This window comes from Pteropus alecto, unplaced genomic scaffold (assembly GCF_000325575.1).
Source record: "Pteropus alecto unplaced genomic scaffold, ASM32557v1 scaffold97, whole genome shotgun sequence".
In the NCBI taxonomy this organism is placed as follows: Eukaryota; Metazoa; Chordata; class Mammalia; order Chiroptera; family Pteropodidae; genus Pteropus; species Pteropus alecto.
Genome location: NW_006439713.1, coordinates 1,805,661 through 1,828,740, shown reverse-complemented (window position 1 = coordinate 1,828,740; position 23,080 = coordinate 1,805,661). Strand labels below are relative to the sequence as shown.

At 44.2% G+C, this 23,080-nt stretch overlaps 1 protein-coding gene across 1 annotated transcript in view; it reads right to left on the bottom strand.

Annotated features, from left to right (window-relative positions):
- DSCAM (DS cell adhesion molecule) overlaps nt 1–15,697 on the bottom strand; it is a 540,559-nt gene extending 524,862 nt beyond the window's left edge. Inside the window, exon 1 of the mRNA XM_015593080.1 lies at nt 15,575–15,697. Within this exon, the coding sequence (XP_015448566.1) occupies nt 15,575–15,697 (123 nt within the window). The remainder of the gene's footprint in view (nt 1–15,574) is intronic.
- Nucleotides 15,698–23,080: the final 7,383 nt, after the last annotated feature.

Sequence of the window (23,080 nt, the reverse complement as noted above, 5' to 3'; positions counted from 1 at the left end):
CCTTGTGAGAGCCGGGAGAAGGCGATCCCCCGGGAAGAGATGAGTTCAGGGCCACTTTGCTAGACACAGGCTGTGTGCTGGAGATGCCACGAGGAGCGGCGTGCACGGGTGCGATGCCCACGCCCGATGCTGAGCCCTGTCGTCACGCTGCCACAGGCAGAGATGGGTCCCCGTCGCTGGCTCTGCGTCTCCTTCTCCGGATGCCCCTCATTTCTCGTCCTACACACCACGGGTCGACGGCGGGGACAATAACGAGCCCCCGTCCACACCGCGCATCCTCTCCCGGGCCGCCGCCTGCGCGCTTGCCCGCCCACTGCCACCCACCCCGGACTCTGGCGACAGCTGGCAAGCCAGCCTCTGGGAACAAAACATTTTAGCACTTCATAAATTTCTAACAAGGTTTCAAATTGCCGCCGCTTCCTCCTCTTAGCTCTGTCAACTAGCGAGAGGAAGGGGCGGGGGGTGGAGGGGCGACTAATTAAATCTACAGCGGGAAAGAGCTACTGGTAAGATGGAGACTTATTAAAAATAATGAACTGTTAGGCTCGAACCACAAAGTAAGGTAAGATTCTCCCCATTCCCTTCATACGTAAAAATACAAAACATATCTTTGCAAGTTTATAAGTATTTGGTACATACGGATACCAAAAAATTAAAGGCATATCAGAACAGACTATCTGATGTGTGACATTCTCAAACCTAATGGAAGGTGACGTATAGTAAAATAAAACATCGAGATCCTATATAACAATACCAAATACGAATATTAAGGCTGGATATCATTTCTGAAGTTGGTCACTTCACAGCCTTTGCCTGTATGGTTTTTTTCCTGTAAGAAAATGATTGCTGAAGAGGCATCAGACAGAGAAACGGCCCGAAAACCTCACCGATCCAACCCTTTCCAAGGTTTGATCACCATCACTCAATTTTAAAAATAATAATAGAACTCTCTTCATTCTGTCGTTCTCTGTTTTAAAAGGAAAGACACTCCACTGGGAACACGCAAGACTTAGGGGCCAGGGGAGCCCTGGAGGGGGACAGAGGAAAACAAAGCACAAAGATATTTCACCGTCGACTCAAACACGTTAGAAAGGGGAGGGATTGAAAAGGACAAATTGCCAGTTACGAAAACAGTCCCAGGATGTAAAGTACAGCGTAGGGAATAGAGTCAATTACATTGTAATAACTATGTGCCGCGTCCCTAGATTTATTGGAGTGATCATTCATAAGTTATGTAAATGTCTAATCACTATGGTGTCCCCCTGAAGCTAACAGAATATTGTATGTCAACTGTAACTGAAAATCTTTTTAAATTTTAAATTTTTTAAATTAAAAAAATTAAAAAAGGGTTAACAGCCCAGTGGAAGGGGTGAGTTCATAAAAGTAAAAGGTAAAATGTTAAAAACCTTTACTCTGAGAACAGCGACATTCCTGTTTCTTTAAGCACAAGTAAGCAACCAGAGCCGCCTTCAGCCTGTAGGTGTATCTAATATGACAACTATTCAGCCTGAAATAAGTGAGATAGGATTGGACGTATGAATAGAATAAGGCAAAACCAGATCACTGACAGATTCTGCCAGTAACTCGGGGTCCAAATCCCTTCGAGCAAGCACGTGGCCAGGACAAAGCAGGCACCAGAGAACCAGCAGCTGGGGACCCACCCAAGGCATGCCTGCCACACAGGGGTGGTCTATGTCCCCTGATGCCTGTTTTCCTACTTAGCCTGAGAAGGCTGACCTTTAGAATGACATACAGAAGTAAGCTTCCACATCTCGACGAGAAGGAAATGCAAAGAACACGCTCCCCCCCTTACGTGAGGAATATCAGCTCTCCTTTAAAGCACCGGTCTAGCTGACATTCAGACTGGCCACCTCAGGCCTGGATGTCTCACGACAGCTCCTGACTGAATTTCAGATGCAAAAGATCACTTGGTATTAATTCCAGCTTTACTAATAACTTGGTCCTGCACATCACGGCTAATCGACTGGATGAACTGCCAGTTCTGCTGATGTTGGCCCCATATGACATTGGGATCTTTTGAACAGTAAAACCCAGAGTAACTTGACATTGTCAGTTTGCAATTATGATTCTTAGTACTTCTCTCTCTCTCTCTCTCTCTCTCTCTCTCTCTCTCTCTCTCTTTTTCTCTCTCTCCCTCTCTCTCCACTAAAGGATGTATTGTATTTTATTTCCTACAAATGCAGAGGTTTGGTGACATAAACAAAAAGAAAAAAAATCAAAAATAATGAAAAATGTAAGTAGAAAATGACTTATAAAACACTCGGATGTTGACTAATAATGGCAAACAATGTAAATGTGGATTTTAGAAATTCATCCACATAGGCTGTGACTTCACTATAGAAAACAAGGTCACCTCAGGGACTACGTGGCCCTCCAGATTGCAGCTCCAGGCCACTAAGGGGACCCGTCCGCCTGATCCATTACTTTACAGCGACACTGCCTTTGGGAACTACAGTGTGATCCTTCTGAGAACAGCATCATAACATATGTGTGTCTTGCATTTTTCTGCAAGTTTCCAAGAGATTTTGTGGGCATCGTCTGATACAGTGCTTGTCACTATCACCTCTGGCCTCCCACCAATGGAGATGTTTGTTCTCCACCCACCCCCCACCCCCAGCAATTCCTGCAGACAAAACCAGTGAGGACAAGGCTGGTGACCAGCCAATATCTGGGCCTAATGAATAAATCTGATCTGAGTTTATTCAGAATCACAGGCCATTTCCATGCCCAGGTGTTCGCGAGGTTCAGTGACCATAACAGGATGGTCTTTCCCTGATAAATTTAGAAATCCATCGGCTGCTGGGAGCACCGAGGCCCTTCGATGGCCGGATCTGGAAGTGTGTCAAGGTCAAAGCAGGCTTCTCGAGGAACCCGCTGACTGTAATCAGACGGGAGCCAGCACCCAGTCACCAGGGACAGAGGCCCAGCGCTGAGCCTGGGCGAGGCCCGAGGGTGTGGATGGGGGAGCTTAGGGAGAAGGAGGAAAACACCGTTTTTCCCTTTGAAAGGAAGTGGAGGTCGACTTGAGCTATGGCTGAAGTTTATCCAAAGGGGACCGGTATTAAATACAGCAGGTAAATGTCAGAGTGAAGTCATTTCAGAGTTAAAAAAAATTTCTAGAGGGCAGTAGGGGACGTTTGCTCATATTAACTCACTGGGGTCTACACCTCAGAGGCTCATGGGGTCCTGCCCCACCCTCTGCCATCTCTGCTAAGGCTCTGAGTGGCCACGATCCAACTCATGATCAGTGCCAGGTCCTCCCTGAGACTCCTTCCTGGCTGCCTAAATGAATTCGGATCGAGGACCTGTCTAAGAAGGGAGTGATCGTCACAGGCACCTATAGTTTGATGTGAACTAGGTGATTCAGACAGGGAGGAGCCCAGTGAGGCCCTTTTAATCAAAGGCCTCTCCGTGTCTCATTGTCAAGATGGCCCAGCAAACATCTGTTTACAAACTTCAATTTGTCCATCCCTGTGAATTGCCTCCCTCCCTTTGAAGTCCGACGTCCCCCTCCTTGGTCCAACATGGCACGGTTGCGTCTTTTTGCCTTACTGTCTTTGGAATTTTTACATTCCTGTGAATGCCCATGCACACGTATTTAAACTTAATTTTCTCCTGTTAATCTGTTCTATGTCATTTGGATTTTTTGAGCAGCCAGAGAAGTAGCAGAGAAAAGGGACAGTGTCATGATCCCTACAGCATGAATTCACTCAAATCTCACAGCAGCCCTCCAGGAGGCAGGTGTCACTGTCATCCCCACTTTCCAGAGGACACTGAGGCACAGAAGGTTTAGGTCCGCTGCCCCAACCATGCAGCTAAGAAGAAGAAGAACAGAGTGTCAAACCCTGGAATATCCGCCGCCGAATTTTAGCATTTACTAAGACGCAGCAAAAGCGTCTTGAGGGCCAAAGGAAAGTAAAAATAAAATACAAGCAAAACTTAAACATCAGTAAAAAATTAAAAAGAGGTAAAAAGTTGCCACATCGAGAAGCACATGAGGACCTGGGCAGTCTTTTCTTCTGGAAACTCCTAGAAAGATCTAGAAGGTGTGGAAAAGACAAAGCAGCCACTGAAGGCGGGGGAAATGGCATGAAAACACGGCAGGTGAGGATGGGTGTGGGTGGCACTCGCAGGCTGCCAGCTTCAGAGGGGCCGGCTGGGGAGCTGCAGAGTCCCCTGGACAGACAGAGAAGCTCAGGCTTGCAGGAGGACAGGGCCAGCTGGGGTGCGGAGCACAGGAGGGACACAGGGGCCGTGCAAGAAAATGAGCCTCCGTCAGCACGAGGACCGCGTGGCTCATCTTACTGGGCGCTCTTTCGAAGCAGGTGCTGGGTGGGTGGGGGGGTCCTGCGAGGCCTAGGAGCACCCCTGGGCTGCTGTCAGATGCCATTCTGAGCTGAGACGGTGGGAACGGGATGGAGGGGGTCTCTGGTAGTGGAAAGGCGTGAAGGTCGCTTCCAGGAGGTGTGGCTTCTGAAATCTTTCTGAAACTCGGAGTTTTGAAAGCAGAACACTAACACTGTATACCAGTGCTCACTCCTCCCTAGGACTGTCAACTGTCCTTGACTGGCACCTGTGCCGGGCGAGACACACTTCTGGGAGGTGCCTTTCCAGAGCCTGCTCAGCCTGCGCTCCCCGCCTGCCGGTGCACACTTGACTTCTGTCTGAACTGCGCCTCTGAGCAAAGCAAGCGCACGCTAAAGATGGGACGAAGGTACGACGGGGGACACGGAACGAGACATTTTTTTTATTCTTAATCACTTGAGGTGAAACTCTGAAACCAATCTCTTTGATTTGTGATGTTATCGTTGCTGCCTCAAACACTGGTTTTGATCCGGAAAGGCATTCTAGGTCGGTGCACTGGGAACGCCACCTGAAACAGCCAGGGAATTTGATTTTACGTGAATGTTTTATTCCTAGGGAAACTGCATAGGTTGCACACGATAGAGAGAAAAGAAATGAAGAGTTTATGATGTCATCTTTATGTGAACGTTTTTTATGATTTCCTAGAGGAGAGAGGCCATGAGAAACCATGTTTGCTCCACGCGGCTGATTCCGCACGGTAAGATGGATGGGAATCGATACAGAATTTTAATGATACGGACTGACACGACATCCTGTTGCGTCAACATGAATTCCATGCCGAGTTTTTGTTATCGTCTTGTGAGTAACAGATGGAAAAGCGCTGCACTCACGGTCGCCTGCCCCGTTCTCCCAATTTCTCCAAAATCCCTAAAGGTGTCCCAGACCCACCTCCTTGACCTTCAGCTCTGCCGGGTGCGGAGCTCGGGCAGATGCGGGAAGCACCTCCGTCCCCTCAGCAGGAGCCCCGCCCATCTGCGAGGGCCTCTGGCTCCTGACCGTCCCCAGACCAACTCCCTGTGCCGACAGCTGGAAGGATGACAGACCCCTGACGTGCCGAGCAACGGCACAGTCATGCAAAGTGGCTGCCACCTGTCATGCATCGGGACCTATAACAGATGCCACCACTTCACAGAATCCCATTTAAGAAATCATTATGGGCATAATGGAAGCTACGGTGACCCTGCGCAGAGTCCCCCTTCCCAAGCTGGTATGCCCACCTCCTCGCTACTGAGAGTGTTAGCAGCCAGTGCTTCTCGGCGTCACCTTGTCTCTGCCAAATGAGAACCAGCTCAGCCAGGAGGACAGTCCCCACCCCTCCCGGGCAGCCCACAGTAACTGGCTGACCCGAGGTTCAGAGACTGGCCCTGCCGTTATGGCTGGAGCAAAGCCCACAGGACACTTGGCGTGCCAGAGTGCTCCAGGGGGGTCAGGCTGAGTCCAGTCTCCAGCTGAAACGACCCCCCGACTCCTCTGGCCCCTCACGTGGCCTTTCTCCAGTTGATCTTTCAGTCACTTGCACAAGAATTTCCTTCTAGGTTCTGCTTCTAGGGACCAAATTGAACAAATCGTGCTGGGTTCCTCGGGCTGCTAATCACCACAAACTGGGGGTCTGAAACAATAGGAATTCATCCTCTCGCAGTTCCGGAGACCAGAAGTCTGAAACTGAGGTGTGGGCAGGGCTGGTTTTCCTGGATGCTCCCAGGAGAGAACCACCCCATGCCCTTCCTAGCTTCTGGCATCTGCCAGCAGACCCCGGCATACCTGGGCTTATAGATGCATCACTGCAATACCTGCCTCCATCTTCACACAGTCTTCTCGCCTCTGTTTCTCTGTGTCTAAATTTTCTCTACTTTTCCTTACAAGGACACCTGTTATCAGATGTAGAGACCACCAGAAATCCAAGATGATTTTATCTCTGAAGTCTTACTGGATCTGGAGACCCTATTTTCAAGTAAGGTTGCATCCTGAATTTCCCAGTGAACATGGGTTTGGGGAGACACTATTCAACCCACTACATCAAGCAAATGAGCAAAGTACCTAGAAGCCAGAGTTGGCAACAGAAGACACAGTTTCCCTGACCTCCCTGATCCCACGGGAAGGCTCGCAGGTCCAGGACGGTGATGGACACGCAGCATGGCTGTGAATTCCACGGAGGTCTCCTCCACCACGCTGCTCTCCCTTCTTATAAGACAAGTGCGCGCACAACACTGTAAGCAAGGAAATAATCAGGCTACGGGGGCCCAAGGCAGTACGGGCTGGGGTGCCAGCTGTTACAGCAGTTGTTACAGAAGCCTGATGCCAGCGCCCAGGGGCCTTGGGGATCCCCTGGAAGCTGGGTTCAGGTGTACATCCCCCGTGGGAAGGAAGCCACTGGTCTCACAGGAAGCTGAAGCTGGGTTGAGCCCCACCACTGGGAACGGGAGGAAGCGCCAGCTGAGACCCGTCCAGCGAGCAGCAGAGAGCCTGCTGGGCTCCTTCAGTCAGTGATGCTTTCTCCACCACACTGCAGGGACCGCCAGCCCATGACACGCGAACTCTGAGCGCTTTGCCACTAGACCAGTCTTTCCTTTCTCTCTGAGATTCTAGTCTAAAATGCAGAGTCAAAGATCATCAGAGAAGTCAAGAGAACGAACAAGCATACTTCATAGCGAGCAGAGAAATAAGAGACACACGGACCAGACTGGTCATGTCCAGATCCTAACCGAGCGAAGCTCACGGTGGGAACCAGAGTGCAGACCCGCGAGTGGCACGTGAAGGGTCAGCGAGACACCGTGGTCCCCAGAGCCGTCTGGGAGCCTCCGTTGCCTTCCAGTTCTGGCTTCCAGAAGATACATCTGGGCAACAGTTCTTTTCTTTCACGATGCCTGGCCGTGTGTTTGAGGATCCCAGCATTCTTACCCCGGATGGATTCTTTCCAGTAAACTCTCAGTACGCACAGTGACACACATCAGTCTTATTCCAGTGAGTAAAACGAGCCAACACGCTCTCCACAAAGTTATGAAGAGAAAATTCGTCCAAATATGTGACACCACATTAAAAACTTTAGATATAAATAAGGCATTATTACACTGGAAGCCACATCAATCGTTACTTAGCCTTACTTGTGTCTCAGATGAGTCTGAGAGTCAGGGTAGTTAAACACCCTGCCATGATCACTTAAACGGCTTGACTCAGATCTCCTAAATAGTCTCAAAAAACAAGCTGACATAGACCAACCGAAGTCCCTCGTCTATCATTTATTTACACATTTGTTCACTCAGTAGAGACTAGGGAATAACATGGTAAGCAAGGTCAGATATAATTACTCTGCTTGCGGTACTTATATTTGTGAGACAGATTTAATCAAATGATCACAGAAAAAGGTAAAATTACATCTTCGGTAAGTGCTACAAGGGTCATACGATGCTATGAGGCTATTTATGAGAGTAATTTGATCTATTCTAGGGTTGGAGGAATGGGTTGGGGTTGAGAGGGCCAGAGGGAGAAGAGGGCCTTCCAGACAGAGGGAACAGGATGTGTATAAATCTCTGACACACTGAGGAAGCAAACAGAGCACCAAAATCAAATTTAAAATTAGGCTAAAATTCCATCTGGAAAGAAATCTATTTTCAACCTTAAAGATCAATGTAGGGATCCTGGTTTTTGTTCTGTGGGCACTTAGCATGCTTTAGGCAAGAGAGTACTATGATGAGATCGTTCTTCAAAAAAAATCACACTGTTCTTTTAATTCAAGACGGCAGAATAAGTCTACTCACATTCCCTCTTCTCCCCCCAAACTTCTTTTGAATAAGAATAATGGGCTGAGAAAAAAAGAGGGAGAAATGTCATATGGCAAGGGAAATAGAGCTATCAGCAATCAAGAGATCTCGACAGATTCTGAAGTGCCTGCCCCTCTCTCTACAAAGCGTAACCCTCCCAGTTTCTCTTCCTATTCAAACTTGCATGTAAATAGACAACCAATAGCCACTACATATTCAAGAAATGCTCACATTATATAAGAGGAAGACCAAAGCAAATAAATACGAAAACATGAACCTTGGATGAGACGATTGAAAAAACAAAACTAAAATCGTCGAAATCATCATCATCATCATCATCATCATCACCATCACCACCACCACCGCTACCATCATCAAAATCATCATCATCTCTAATAAATATCCAGCAAGGAATTTTAGAGGATAATTTATTTGCAAGACGATAATACAATAGTGATGGAGAACGTGAACAACATTAAGAAAAATGAAGAATAGAATGAGAAGGCCAGATCTACATCTAACTAGAATCTCAAAAACGAATGTGAGGAAATAATTTTGTTAAAAGTCATGATAAAATTTCCCGGACTGACAGAAAACGTGGATTAAAAATCCCCAAAGCATAATATACTCAGATAAATTAAAGTAGGACATAGAAAAAGAAATTCGTATTTAAGCATCATCCTTTGATAAAATTAAAGAACATTGAGTACAATGAGAAGATCTTAAAATGCAGCCAGAAAAAAAGGGACAAATCACCTGTGAAAACAATTGAATGACAGCTGACATCGCAACTGTACCAATGAGACCCAGCGACAGTAATATATCACCTTCAAAATGTAGAGGGAAAATAACTGCCATTGTAGAATTGTGCGCCCAGACAAGGACTCATTCATGAGAAAGATGATGTAAGGGCTGTTAGACCAGGAATTAAGAGAGCATACCACAGAGACCTGAAATAAAAGTCTAAAAGACATACTTCAAGGAAAAGGAACATGATCCTACAACGATGACCTGAGATCCAAGTAGGCATAAACATATGAAATGATAAAACATAGGTAAATCCAAACAAATAGCATCTGAGTAAGGTAATAAAAAAAAAGTCTCATTTCTAGGTTAACAAGTGAAATGTGAAGGATTGCAAAACAAGAAGAGCACATATGTCTCGAAGTGGGCGGCCAAAATCAAAGTGCTCCGAGACCTCTTGCCTCAGTCTGACCAGGCTGCTCTGGCAGAACACCGCAGTCTGGTGGCTTATAATCAACAGGCATTGGTTGCTCAGTTCTGGAGGTTGGAAGTCCAAGGTCAAAGCACAGGCAGATGCGCTGTCTGGTGAGAGTCTACTTCCTGGTTCACAGAAGGAGCCTTCTTGCTGTGACCTCACGTGGCGGAGGGGTGGGGAGCTCTCTAGGGTCTCTTTTATAAGGATGCTGATTCCATCCATGGGGGCTTCACCCTCATGATTTAGTCACCTCCCGAAGGCCCTGCCTCCAATACCACCACTTTGGGTTTAGGATTTTAGCATATGCTTTTGAGGGGGCACAAACATTGACCCTGTAACACCTGTTTTGTTCTGTTGTTTTGTTTTTGTAGAGCAGAGTGGCTAGGTCTTCATTTAACTATAGACTTTTGTTGGTTTAAATTCACATGGTAAAATTCCAAGGTAAATTTAAACGTAGAGAAACAGAAAACATAAATCCTAAATAAGCTGAGCAAAAAAGAAAGGATAAAAGCTCATTACCCAAAGAAAGAAAGGAGAAAGTATAACCACATTAAAATCACAAAGTGAGATTGGAGAAAGAAGTTCAATACGCCAATCATCGCGATGGATATAAGCAAACTAAACTCGAATTTGGATACTCCTGTCCAAGTTTGGGACAACAAACCATTGTTTTCTAGTATACAAGACTAACTTTTAACCAAAATCAATTTGATAAGAATGGTTTTTAAAGGAGAAGAAAAGATGTTCTTGGCTGAAGTATGAAAAAAATGGGGATACGCAAGGGTGGATGTCAGGATATCATACAGCAGTCTAAGTGAGTAATGATAAGCTTAAACTTTTGAGGACATCCTCAATTACATTCATGGAATAAATTATGCAGATCAAAAATTTCGAGGTCAAATGGATGCATGTATAGATGATTTTTAATATGTATTGTCAAGCTTCCCTCCAGAAAGTTGGTAACCCCTACTGCTGCTCCGATTTTAAAAATATTTTTGTTAAAGTTTTTATTGCATATGAACGCAATGCAGGCACTGTTCCAGATCACAATAAAGAATGAGACAGACAAAATCCATGGCCTCGTGGATCTACCACTCCCTGAGGGGAGGAGGAAGACAAATAGTGTAAAAAGTAAATCAGCAAATAATAATTTCAGATAACAAAATGCTATAAAAAATAAAACAGGTGAGTTGATAGGCAGTATGAAGACTGTGAAGTGGAGCTCCCTGGGCATGACTAGAGAAGAGAGATACCTGTGTGGCTGGAAGAGACAGGTGGGTGCGTGGATGGAGATAGGTAATGATAAGTGATAGATAGATAGATAGATAGATAGATAGATAGATAGATAGATAGATAGATAGATAGATAGATAGATAGATAGATAATAGATAGATAGATAGATAGATAAATAGATAGATAGATAGATAGATAGATAGATAGATAGATAGATAGATAGATAGATAGATAGATAGATAGATAGATAGATAGATAAATAGATCAGATGATAGATAGATAGACAGACAGATGATAGATGATGATAGATAGATAGATAGATAGATAGATAGATAGATAGATAGATAGATAGTCAAAGGGCTAAATAGAATAAAAGAGATCGGCAGGAATCAACCTCTAAGGAGTTTGGCCTTTCTTTTGAATAGATGACTAAGATTTATATGTCTACCATACCCCTGGAGGATGGAGGGCGAACAGATAACTAACGTGCAGATCAAACCCAAAAGTGTGTCTTCATTCACCCAAGGCAGGGATCTCACCTTTTCTAAGCACTGTTACATGCTTGGGACTTTACACGTGCCATCTTCTTCAATTATAACAACGATTGCAGACGCAGACATCATCATCTCCATCTTAATGTTGAGGAAATTGTCACACAGCTTTATGCAGCACAGCCTGGCTTTAAACCTAAGTTGTGCTGACTCCAATGTTCACATCTCTCCTTCATGAGCAAAGGGACTCTGACTTGCATGCTGGCACAGTGATGAGGCATTAGACACTGACATGCAACCTCTTGAGTATGTAAAACGTGTAATGATGACATAGTTTTCATAACTGCATTTATTTATAATTTTGCAAACCATCTATTTCTAAACTATATATAAGAATTATATATATTAGTTATTGTATACGTTATATATAAACTAAAGATAATTATTATAAGAAACTAGAGAGCAGAGAAGAATAAATACGGCAGTATCCTAGAGTGAATTGATGATCAATCTAATCTAATCTAGGAATCGAATCTAATTCTGGTTAATCATTGCTATACCCCTGTCCAAACTACATCTGTCATGTCCCATAGTCTTCTACCTCATTAAATAATAAACAGATTCTACTAATTACCAATTCATCTTTAAATTGGGAATGATAATGCTGGTAGTGACTGTCTCATAATAATTTTTAAAAGGAAAATTATGCTTATAGCAGCCTTTGGTGTCTGGGATACACAAGCCAAAACTTGTGGCTGTAGTGGCTCTCAAACGTTTTCGACAAGCTGGAAGAAGGAGGTTCCAGTGACTCCTGGCACACAGAATTCCGAAGGACCCTCATCAGAGGTAGGAGCCATAATTAGTTGAAAATCTGAGAAAACATTTGAAAGGAAACCCCAACAAACTTGTGGATATATGATTTCAAGAGACTCAAAAGAGTTTGACTACACTTTGAGATCACATTAAAGGGATAACGTTTGCATAATTAAACAGGAAGAAGGTCAACAAAGACTTGGATCATCACTCTGGAGAAGACGTAGCGAATTCCAGTGGAAAAAAATCTCCTCAGATTTGTGTTCAGATGTAGAAGATGGATATGAGTTTTAGACTCTACGGGATCACAGATTCACTTCTAGAGAGAGTTCTAGAGAGAATGAACCAAGAGGCAGAGCCTTGGTGGGACACACACCAGCTTTCTCGGTCATTCTAGAAATTGCATTCCCCAGAAGCAATTCCAGGGGCCCTAGCATCTTTAACATACATGGATGAACTTGAACCTCTTAGGAGCGGACATTACAATTCATTCATTCTGTTTTGAAACTGATGATTTGCTTTGCTAATGGTTGTAGCAAAACATTTCAAAAAGTATAGGGAGTTGTAAAATTTAAAGCAGAAATTTACCTTTTCTCTAACCTCATATACAAAGAGAAAACTGTGGGTAATAGTTTCATGCAAATTCTTTCAGATAAAAAATCTATAAAAGTATGTAATATGTATATGCTTTTGAAATACACACATATTATTAAAATACATATGATATTATGCACCTCACTTTTGTCATTAAATAATATATTGTTTGACATCAACCTATGAGATCTACTTCATTCATTTTAATGGCAGCATGCTATTTTATCATTTGGTTGCCTCCTATTTTTTGTTATAATCAATATTGCTGCTTGAATATTGTTATCACGTCTCTTGTGTGAGAATATCACAGAGTCCATTTCATGCAGAGAACTTGTTGAGTGTTTCCATTGTAAATTTGGGGTGGTGTTGCTAGATTAATGCTCCCACTAGAAGTGAAAAGGACTGTACCCCGTAATGAAGTGGCGAATTTCCATTTTTACCCATTTGGTAGATAAAGCATGACTGGTGGCCTTATAAGAAGAGAAGATTAGGACACTGGCACACAGACTGAGGGGTGACCAGCTGAGAAGACAGCCAACAAGGAGAGAGGTCTAGAAAAAACTAACCCTACCAGCACCTTGTTTTTGAACTTCCGGCCTCCAAAACTGTGAGGAAACAAATTTCTGTTGTTTAAGCCATCTGGCCCATGACAGCCTGAACTAACTGATACACCATCAAATAGTTTTCTGTGATTTTTGTTTGTTTTTTTCACCAACGTAGATAGGGGCTCTATATTCTCTGATTTCTTGTCTGTTTGAAATGTCCGTTGCCTTGATATTAGAGTAACAACTGGGCTGGGTATAAAACTCTTGAGTTAAATTTCTTTTCCACAGAACTTGTAAACACTGCTTCGGCTGTCTTCGGGCGTGAAGTATTTGTGAGTGGATGTTTTAGATCAGCATGATGGTTCATCTTTGCTTGCTGCTCTTCTGCTCAGATACTTGAAGTGTTTCTTCCTTACCCTTGCATTTTGGTAAATTCAACTCACTGGAATGCCCCAGGTTGTTTTTTCTATATCAATTTTTCCCAGAGCACAAAGTGAACTTCTGTTCTACATCTTCACTATACTTAGTGAAGTATATAAACATTATATACGCATATAAACATGATGTGTTTATTGAGCACCTATGTGTCAGCACTATTCTAGACTACCTTCAGATCTTCGTTTTAGAAATGTTTCTATTATGCCTTTGATTTCTTTCTCTTTCTTTGGCCATTTGCTGTATGTTCCAAATAACCTCATGTCATTATTGTATGCCCTCCATGTTTATTACATGTTCCTTTAAATGATTTATTTTTGTGATTATCTTAGGTATATATTCTATTAATACAACGAATGTTATGTGTCATCCAGAAAACTAGTTTTCATCAATGTCTTCCTTCTTTCTTGCTGTGTCTATTTATTAGTTTGTGAAAATGTTGGTTTGGTTCTTATTCTGTTTCTTAGTAACAAAAATTAGATATTTTTTTTAAATCGAATTTTTTATCAACTGTTTTCCTTTCTTTTTAGTTGAATTCATGTTATTTGAAGTTCTTTTACAAACAAAACTTTGCATTTTCTTCTCTTTCAGAGGGATTTTCTTCCCAAATGAATTATTTGTGTGTTTTACAGGCTACATTTCTTTGCTTTCCTTGCTATGCATTATTTTTGTATAGTCCCTATGCAATTTCTCTGTATACTAATCATATTTAATTTGAGCAGCTTGAGCTAGACATTCTACTTACTTTTAGTGAGGTATACGTAAATTTTTCTTGGTTCTCTTCTCAGTTTAACCAAAACATGTTGATCTTCCTTTCAGAAATTCCGATGTACATTCTAGGTGATTTGCATTCCATATGTTTCTCGGAAGCTGGAGTCATTTTGGATGCTGAGCTCCTGGTGGGGCTACAAGAATCTGTGACTGGAAGGAGGTTGGTTTTGGATGCTGAGCTCCCGGTGGGGCTACAAGAATCTATGACTGGAAGCCCCAATCTCTGCTTCTTTATTTGCAATCTGACCCCAAGTTCACCCCACCTAGTCAGAGATGTAACCTGTCTATGTTAGAGAGGGGTGAAGATGAGATTCAGATCATTCTCTCCAAGATGGGCTTGCGAGACTTTGTACTAGAAATGGTAAGTCCTTCATCACCGCCAAAGTCACCTCACCTTTACTTCTAAGAGTGGGGAAACAAGAGAGGACAAAGCCATAGAGTTGGGCCCAGTTTGCCTGCAGTGGAGAGAAGACGGTTTCAGAGGCTTTTCTGTGTCCCTTTGCCTTGGGGTCACAGGCCTCCTTGGCTTATTGTGTTCTCTGGCCAATGCCTTCTGCTGAATGATTTCCATCACTAGGTGGAATTAATTGTAGACAATCACAGTCTACCTCCCTTCTTCTCTTTCCCACAAGCCTAAACAGAACAAAATGGTTATCTCCCGTAGTTTATCCCTCAGCATTTCTGAGGTGGTAGGAAGGTTCCAGGTTCCCCCATGTTACCTATTAACCCAAACTCCCACTAGGGTTGCCAGAATTAGCCAATGAAAATATATAACACCCAGTTAAATTTGAATTTTATATAAACAGCCAATACTTTTAAAATATGTCTGCTACAGATGGAACTGTTCCCCACCTCCCTGAAATTCGTGTGCTGAAGCTCTAACCCCAGCATCCTAGAACATGACCTTAGGAAATAGGGCCTTTGCAGTTGCAATTAGTTAAGGCGAGGCCATAGTACAGTAAGGTTGGCCCATGATTCAAAATGTCCGGTGTCCTTATAAAAAGGGAAACATTTAGACACAAATACTCACATAGGAAGAGGCCAGGGAAGATTGGGGCGATGCTGCTACAAGCCAAGGAACACCTGGGACCACCCAAAGCTGGAGAGAAGCATGAAACGGATCCTTCCTCCCAGCCTCAGAAGGAACCAACCCTGCTGACACCTTGATCTTCAACTTCTGGCCTCCAGAATAAATCTTTGTTGTTTAAACCACACATTTTGTGGTGCTTTGCGATGGCAGCCCTAGTAAACCAACACAACGTCTCATGCAATGTTTGGGGAATATTTATATAAAAGAGGATTCATTGTTTACCTGGAACTCGAATGTACCTGGGCATCCTGTACTGTCTTTTGCTGTATCCGGCATCCCAAGCCCCCATCAATCTGCTTCTCTCCAAACTTGTTGGAGGTGAGGACGTTCCTGAGGTTTTCAAAACCTTGCCTGTTCAGCATCCCTGGACCTCCTGCTTGGGGTGGGAGCAAGCCCACCTCCGGGGGTGTTTCCTAGATTGCCTATCTATCTCTCCTCACCTGGAGAGGATCTATTTTTTTAGAATCCATCTGTTACCTCCTGCCCCATTGTTAGTTTCTGCCCACGTACACTCTGCTCTGATTTACTTAGTGCATTAATGTCTAGGGGCAGGAGGTTCTATAACCCAAGCTCGCTTTGCCATCTTACCCCAGACCATATCTCCAACTTAATTATTCTTAAGTATTAGTGAAATTTAATAAGCATATATGGACCCATGCAAAGTTAGAACCGAACTCTGGTTGCATTATTTTAATGTGTTTTTAAAATATCTCCCCAGCCATGGTTATCCAGGCAAAGGATAGAGATGACCACCTCCTGAGTGCACAGAGAGCTGACGAGGCTGGTGACCAAGATCCATCAGTTGTAGGGTGCAAAACCCCAAAAGGTGATCCTCACAAGCCAAGGAACATTCATGGGAATTCATCCCTTCCCGCAGGACTTGACACAGATGACCTATATGACACTAGAATGTTCTGAAAAGTCCGAAGCATTACGGCAACAGATAACTGCAAGAGTGGCCAACATTTATGTAACCCTTACTAAGCGCCACATACTGTTCTAAGTGTTTTATATATTTAATTCATTGAGTCATCCTGACATCATTCTAAGAGAGTATTATTATTAACTCCCTCTTAAGTGCTGAGGACGATCTGAAGCACAGAGATTTCATAACTTTCCCAAAGTCATCCAGTCCCCCAGCAATACAACTAGGATTTGAAGCCAGGCGTTTCGGCTCCAAGGTCCCTGCTCTCCGCCATCATGCCGTGATGTCTCCTGAGTCATTTTGGTTGGGTGGTATTTGCAGTAACTCTTACATTTGCACACAGAATGACCTAAGCATGCCTAATCACAGCTGCCACTTGTCATCCACCTGAAGTCTGGCTTGGCCTGTTCATTGGATAATTATGGAATACTGTCTAATTTACTACAAAATCAGCCTGGGAAGACTTCCAAGTGCCTTCCGTCATCCATCTGCATTTCTTATGTAAAAAGTCAGAGGCCTCAGTTTAAATTTGTATCATGCATTATTTATGCTAAATGCCCACATTAACCCAATGCAGTTGTAGAAATAGCAAAGTAGGAGTAGATCAAATTACCAGATTTGCAACCAACTGCCTGCATCTTCCCTCCGCCACCATTTGGACTGCTTGTGGGGGAAAAGGCACCAAAGAGCTGCGTATTCTGTTTTACAACCTTTTGGAGGGATGGCTTCCATTACTGAGAAAGACCGAGTTCAGAAAATGCTCTTCAGTCTTGCAAAAAAATGAAACACTGGCTTCCGTCTTCAAGCGTTAATGTCACAGGCTAAAACAGGAGATGCGCAGATTTTTTTTTCTCTATTCGAAGGGAGATTAAAGAGCAGAGGGGAGTGAAGAAAAGAAGGAGGAAAAATCCTGAGGCTTGAGGTTATAACAGTCTGGTTTACCTATATATTCTCAAGAGCCTCTTCAACATGGTACCAACTTCCCAGAGGTAACCGCAGGAGGCAACTGGTAGTTATCAATCATACCCAAATGGCCAAGTCCCAGGCAGCTTGGAGGAGGATGGCCAGGGGCTAGAAGCTCTGATTGGAACAGCAGGCTTGGGAACTTGTGCCTAATAGCACATGGCCCTTGAGTTCCATCCAGATGAGGAAAAAACAATCAATCAACGAGCAAAGAGATTCTCGTCATGATCCCAAAGAAGAAGCCAACGTGTCGAGTTAATGTAGAGAGTGAATTCCTGATATACATATTTAGACTATGACCCTCACAGAGAAGACTTTTCCCCAAAAGGCTATCATATTCACATTCTCCTCTCTTTCCCCAATTTTATGCTGAGGAAATTAGTTTAAAATCATCATTGACGGCAAACACAAAGTAGGAAAAGAGGCCATAGAAACACGGGCATCGTGGTGTCTGAGCAGCTGGCAAAGTTCACCCGGAGTGAAGGATCTCTTTTGTTCTACAGAAAGCTGACTGTCTGCGTTCAGCACCCAAGCAAATTAACAGCGGAATCAAAAACACCATCAGCTTCCCTTGCCTCTCTTCCAAGAAGTCCTTGAATATTCACAATTAACTGTGTTTAGTTCTGAAATGAACACAGGCTATTCACTAAGAAAATATCATCGCACAAATGGATCTGGATTTCCTTCCAAATCTGCATTTCTGAATTCTGAAACAAAGTAAATGTTGAACCAGCACACATTTCTTTCTAACCTAGAAGGACAACGTGACGAAGATGCAGACAGTAAGGAAGTGACCCTGACTATCTTATTTTGCTTGTAAGTAAATTTGGTTCCCCTTTGGGTTAAAGAGTGCCTTTGGCCAGTGTGACAAAGAACTGTCATTTTATAGCTCCGCTGGAGGAAATACTAGTCCATGGCCTTTCCCAGCAAAAAGGAAGCAGACCCACAGCTTACTGAACCGATCACAACTCGTGCTGATACCGGTCCATTTCTTCTGCTTCATTTTGGGTTGAGATTGCTGTTCTAGTCTTCAGCTTCCCTGCCCTACAACTAGTAATATTAAGGGACGTCTGGCAATACCTATTTTCAAACATTGTCTCCAAACTCCAGTGTCGTCTGAAGTCAGCGATTTGGGCACACAGTATGTGTAATTCCCTAGGGAATACTGCATGTGGATTTTGTTTTAATATCAGAATCCATTTACCGTAAAACCAAACAGAAGGGATTCGATGATGATTTAAATCTAAAGCCATAATCCAACTTTTAATTTAAACCAGATTACTGAAAGGACATTAGGTAAACAATCAAAAAGGTTAATTTAACATTTTTTACACCGTTTTATGGTAGAATGTAACAATGTAACAGGGACATGGTTTTAATCAATAAAAGAATTGTTTTCTACTTAGCAATCAGAATCTAACTAGAATTTCTACTAGAAAAATATTAATATTTTTGTGTCATTGCCTGGCACTTAGTTGGCCATCAAGTTGAAACAATAATAAAATATTAGTAAGGACCTGTGACAACTATTTTACCAGAAATGCTTCCTCTTATCCTTTAGAATAATTAGAGGATAATACACAAGCATCTGTCGGAAGGCTATTGATGGGGCAGATGACTTTGATAATACTTTAAGATGGAATGAAACCAGAGAAGCATTGAGCAGTCAGAAGATGAAGAAAGATCACTGCTAGCAGAAGACAACTGAGATCAAAATGAATCACACTTTCAGAGAATAACTCAAATCTTAATCCTTTGGCTCCAAAGAAAAAGTGACAGCAATGGAGTGATTATCTGAGTTGGACAATAAATCAGCTTAACACCTGCTCTGGAACGTAAGCCTGCTGGATGTGACAATGACGATATGGACGTAGCTGTGCAGCTTTGTAAATAACTAGGACAAAATTCCATAATCATAGCAGCTGCTTCATTATGTCCTGATAAGCTGCCTAGGTAATTAAAATGTCACACATGGTGCAGAAGAGTAGATTGATTTTTCTGCTCTACTTCTTAAGTCAGATGTTTATTCCCAGCCTCAGTGCAGGGAGCCTGGGCCGAATAGGCACCGTCCCCACGGCCCTGATTACAGTGTGTCAGCAGATTTAGCATCAGTGCACCTTGTGTGTTACTCGCAACTGAGGTCGAGCCTTGGCTTTTAAGGCTCAGTAAAAGAATGGATGGATGATATCCATCCTTTCCGGATAGCAAGGTTCATGAACCACTCTCCAGAATTCACAAGAGCCTCCAACAACTTAATTAGAAAGAGCCCCTAGATGTGAATGTCTGCCTTTATCCAGGTCATCATAGGTGGCTTTTCTCATTGGCCCTGTTTACAGTGCACTTTCTCTGACACATGATGGGAGCCCACAGTGGACCTGAGAGTAATATAGTCTTGAATCACTTTCAGAATCCCACATCCTTCCATGCGCTTGAAATGTAAAGAACACGATATGGGTACATTTATGTAAATGATTTTCATCGAGGCTTTTCTGATGCCCATCTTCCCATCATCCTGTCATATGGAAACACTCAAACAGGCAGCCAGGGCTGGCTGACTCTTGGAAAAAATTGTGTGTGCATGTGTGGGCATGTGTGTGCATGCACACATGTGCACATGTGAGTACATTGTCTCTAGTGCAGTAAAGTGTCGAAGACATCTGGGATGCTATAGGATGGAGCACAGCTAACAACTTAAATAAGAGTTTATAAAATTTTCTAAGGATCACATAACAAATAGTAAACATTCCGCTCACATTTGTTATTCGCCCAGAACGCATACTCGATGCCTCATGTGATGGGGAAACATCCTTACGGAGATGCGTCCGGGGCTGCCTGGCTGATGGAAGTGGAAGCTCCCGTCGATGAGTGGACGGTGGGGGGCACCATGTCTACCTTCTAAGGGGCACTAACAAACCAAGGAGGGAAACGGAGAGCATGCGGTACCCTAACAACATCCTTGTGATTCATCGCAGCATCGCGAGTTATTTCCATGACGGAATAATAAAATATCAAAACATGTCACTTTTCATTCTTGGAGTCAGGACACGGAGAAGTGGTTTCTTGTCCTGTTCCCAGCAGGCTACACAACCGTTTGAGCTGTAAATAAACGTGCGTCTCCTCACATTGTCCCCGTCCCACCCTTAGGGACCCAGGCCACCAAGCGCACAGCTGCAGGCCCTCCTCAGCCCCTGAGCACGGAAGACTGGGGCGTGCTTCCCAAGTCTGCTCTGTCCCCCGGCCCGCACGTGGCTCGGCTAAGGGAACTAAATCACGCATGCTCTGAGAACGCGAATCGGGAAGGGGAAATAGCACTCATTTGATTTCCTTTAGATCTACAGAGGCTTCTCATCTCATAGCTGCTACCTACATAGACGCGCATGTGTTCTGGGCCTAATCGTGTCCCTCCAAAAGTCCCACTGAAGTCCTGTCCCCCGGGACCCAGACTGTGACCTTCTTGGGGAATGGGACAGTTGCAAACGCAGTTAGTTTGGATGAGGTCACACTGGAGTCGGGCGGGCCCCTCCCGTCGGGCGGGCCCCTCCCCAACAAGGCTGACGTCCTTAGGAATAGTGGCAATGTGGACACAAAGACATTCAAACAAGAATGCCACGTAGAAATCTAGACGCGAAGAAACACCAAAACGGCCAGCAAGCCAGCACGAGCCAGGGAGAGGCCTGGGACGGACCCTCCCTCCTGACCCTCAGAAGGAACCAAGCCTTGACCTCAGGCTTCAGGCCTCCGGACCGTGAGGCAGGAACCGCCCTGGGCTGACTTCGTGACCATCTAAGAACCATCTTCGACCAGCTGACCCCTGTGGCCTTGGCCTCTCATCCCTTCCAAGTTTAAGAGTGATGTTATCACTGTTGCTAAAAATAGGGTTTTCACATAAAAAAGAAAAAAATGGGTGGAACACATCGATCTTGCAAAAGCAAGTAGTTCCCCCGAGAAGACGCGATGACCTGCAGACAAAAGACTGAACAGTAGTTGGCATTGAGTCAAATTATTTGATAAGAAAAACCATGATTAAAATAAGAGCTTGTCTAAAATGGTAAATCTGGAAGCCATTCCAGTCCTGTTTATCAGTAAGCCCACTATACACCAAAAGACACTTTAAGTTCGTATGTAGACTCATACGCACAAACATGCATGTGTGTGTTTATATGTTGTGCATACACTAATATATGTGTGTGAACAGCCTGCTAAGATGCTCTCACCTATGACATAAGGCAGAGTGGAGAAACACCTCCCAGCACATTAGAAAAAGCTCCAGTCCTGTTTATCAGTAAGCCCACTATACACCAAAAGACACTTTAAGTTCGTATGTAGACACATACGCACAAACATGCATGTGTGTGTTTATATGTTGTGCATACATTAATATATGTGTGTGAACAGCCTGCTAAGATGCTCTCACCTATGACATAAGGCAGAGTGGAGAAATACCTCCCAGAACATTAGAAAAAGGCTGACAGGCGAAAATGATTTAAAATTAAAGGTTTACAGAAGTCTGTGGGAGCACGCAAAGGGCAACCATGCCGTTATACAAAGCCGAAAAGCTTCAGAGCCCTAATTCTCCATTACGGCCCCCTCGACACACACATGTGCACATGCACACACTCACACCCTCAGCTGCCTCTCGTCACATTCCAAGTTCGCCGAACAAACTCAGCCACACCGGGTCTCCCCTCCGCGCCTCCCCCTTTCTGTAAGGACCCTTCTCCTCCACCAGCAAATCTCTGCCTTTTGCAACGTAAAACTCCGCAGTTTCTGGGTCCTCTAACTTTTGTTTCATTTCACCCAGGTCGCCCCAGAAAACCTCAACTCGACAGCCTCGGGTCCGAGACAGGGTCTCCCTAACAGAGATGAGAGGTGCGAGGAAAGAATAAATTCTTTTAATGCCTTATCTTTTTCTTTCCTTACCAAACATTCAAACTAAAAATGTCGTCACTGTCAAAAATTCAGATTTCTTATAAGAAGCCCCAAGGGCTTGAGACTTTCGGGTGTGGGGCTGCTTGCTCGGGGATCAGCTGATCCTTTAATGCTCGGGAAAAAAAAAAAGCATAAAGAAGGCTGAGGAGTGTCCTGGGACGGAGCACTGGGCGTGGGTGCCATCCCAGCCCTGGGTGGAGACTGCCACAGTTCGGTGGCTTCAGGAGGAGGGCAGGGGTCTCGGTCTGCTCAGGCTGCCACAGCAGACAACAAGGACTGTTACCTCTCACAGATCTGGAGGCCGCGAGTCCAATTCCAAGATGCCAGCGGGTCTGGTTTCCCCATGTCCTCACGTGGCCTCTCCCCTATGCACATGCATTCCTGGAGTCTCTTCCTCCTCTCATAAGGACACCAGTCCCATGGGAATAGGGCTTCACCCTTATGACCTCACTTAACCTTAATTATGTCCTTCAAGGCTCTGGCCCGAATATGGTGACATTGGTGGGTCAGGGCTTCAACTTATGAATGTTAGGACATGCTTCAGTCCATGACATGACACGAACAAACACGTGACAGATGGAGAAGGACAGAGATCTGCTGCTCGGAGTCACAAAGCCAGTTGTCTCCAGACATTGCTGGGACCAAGACAATGGGCAGTGATGGAGCCTGTGACATTTGGAGAGTATGGGACCCGCCACATGGGCAAATTAAAGAAATAAATATCCTGCTGGCCAAACAAAATACGTCTGTGGGCCGAGGACTGTTGGTGTTCAAGCCCTGCGGGAGCATTTCTGTCAACTACCAGAATTAGTTGAAAACTGCCTAAAATTGGGCATTGGTGGCCTTGCTGTTCACTTGTTTTGTGTTCGTTTTTGTTGGGGGACAAGGAAGGTGTTTGCTATGGAGAAGGGGTGTGGAGGGTGGCGCT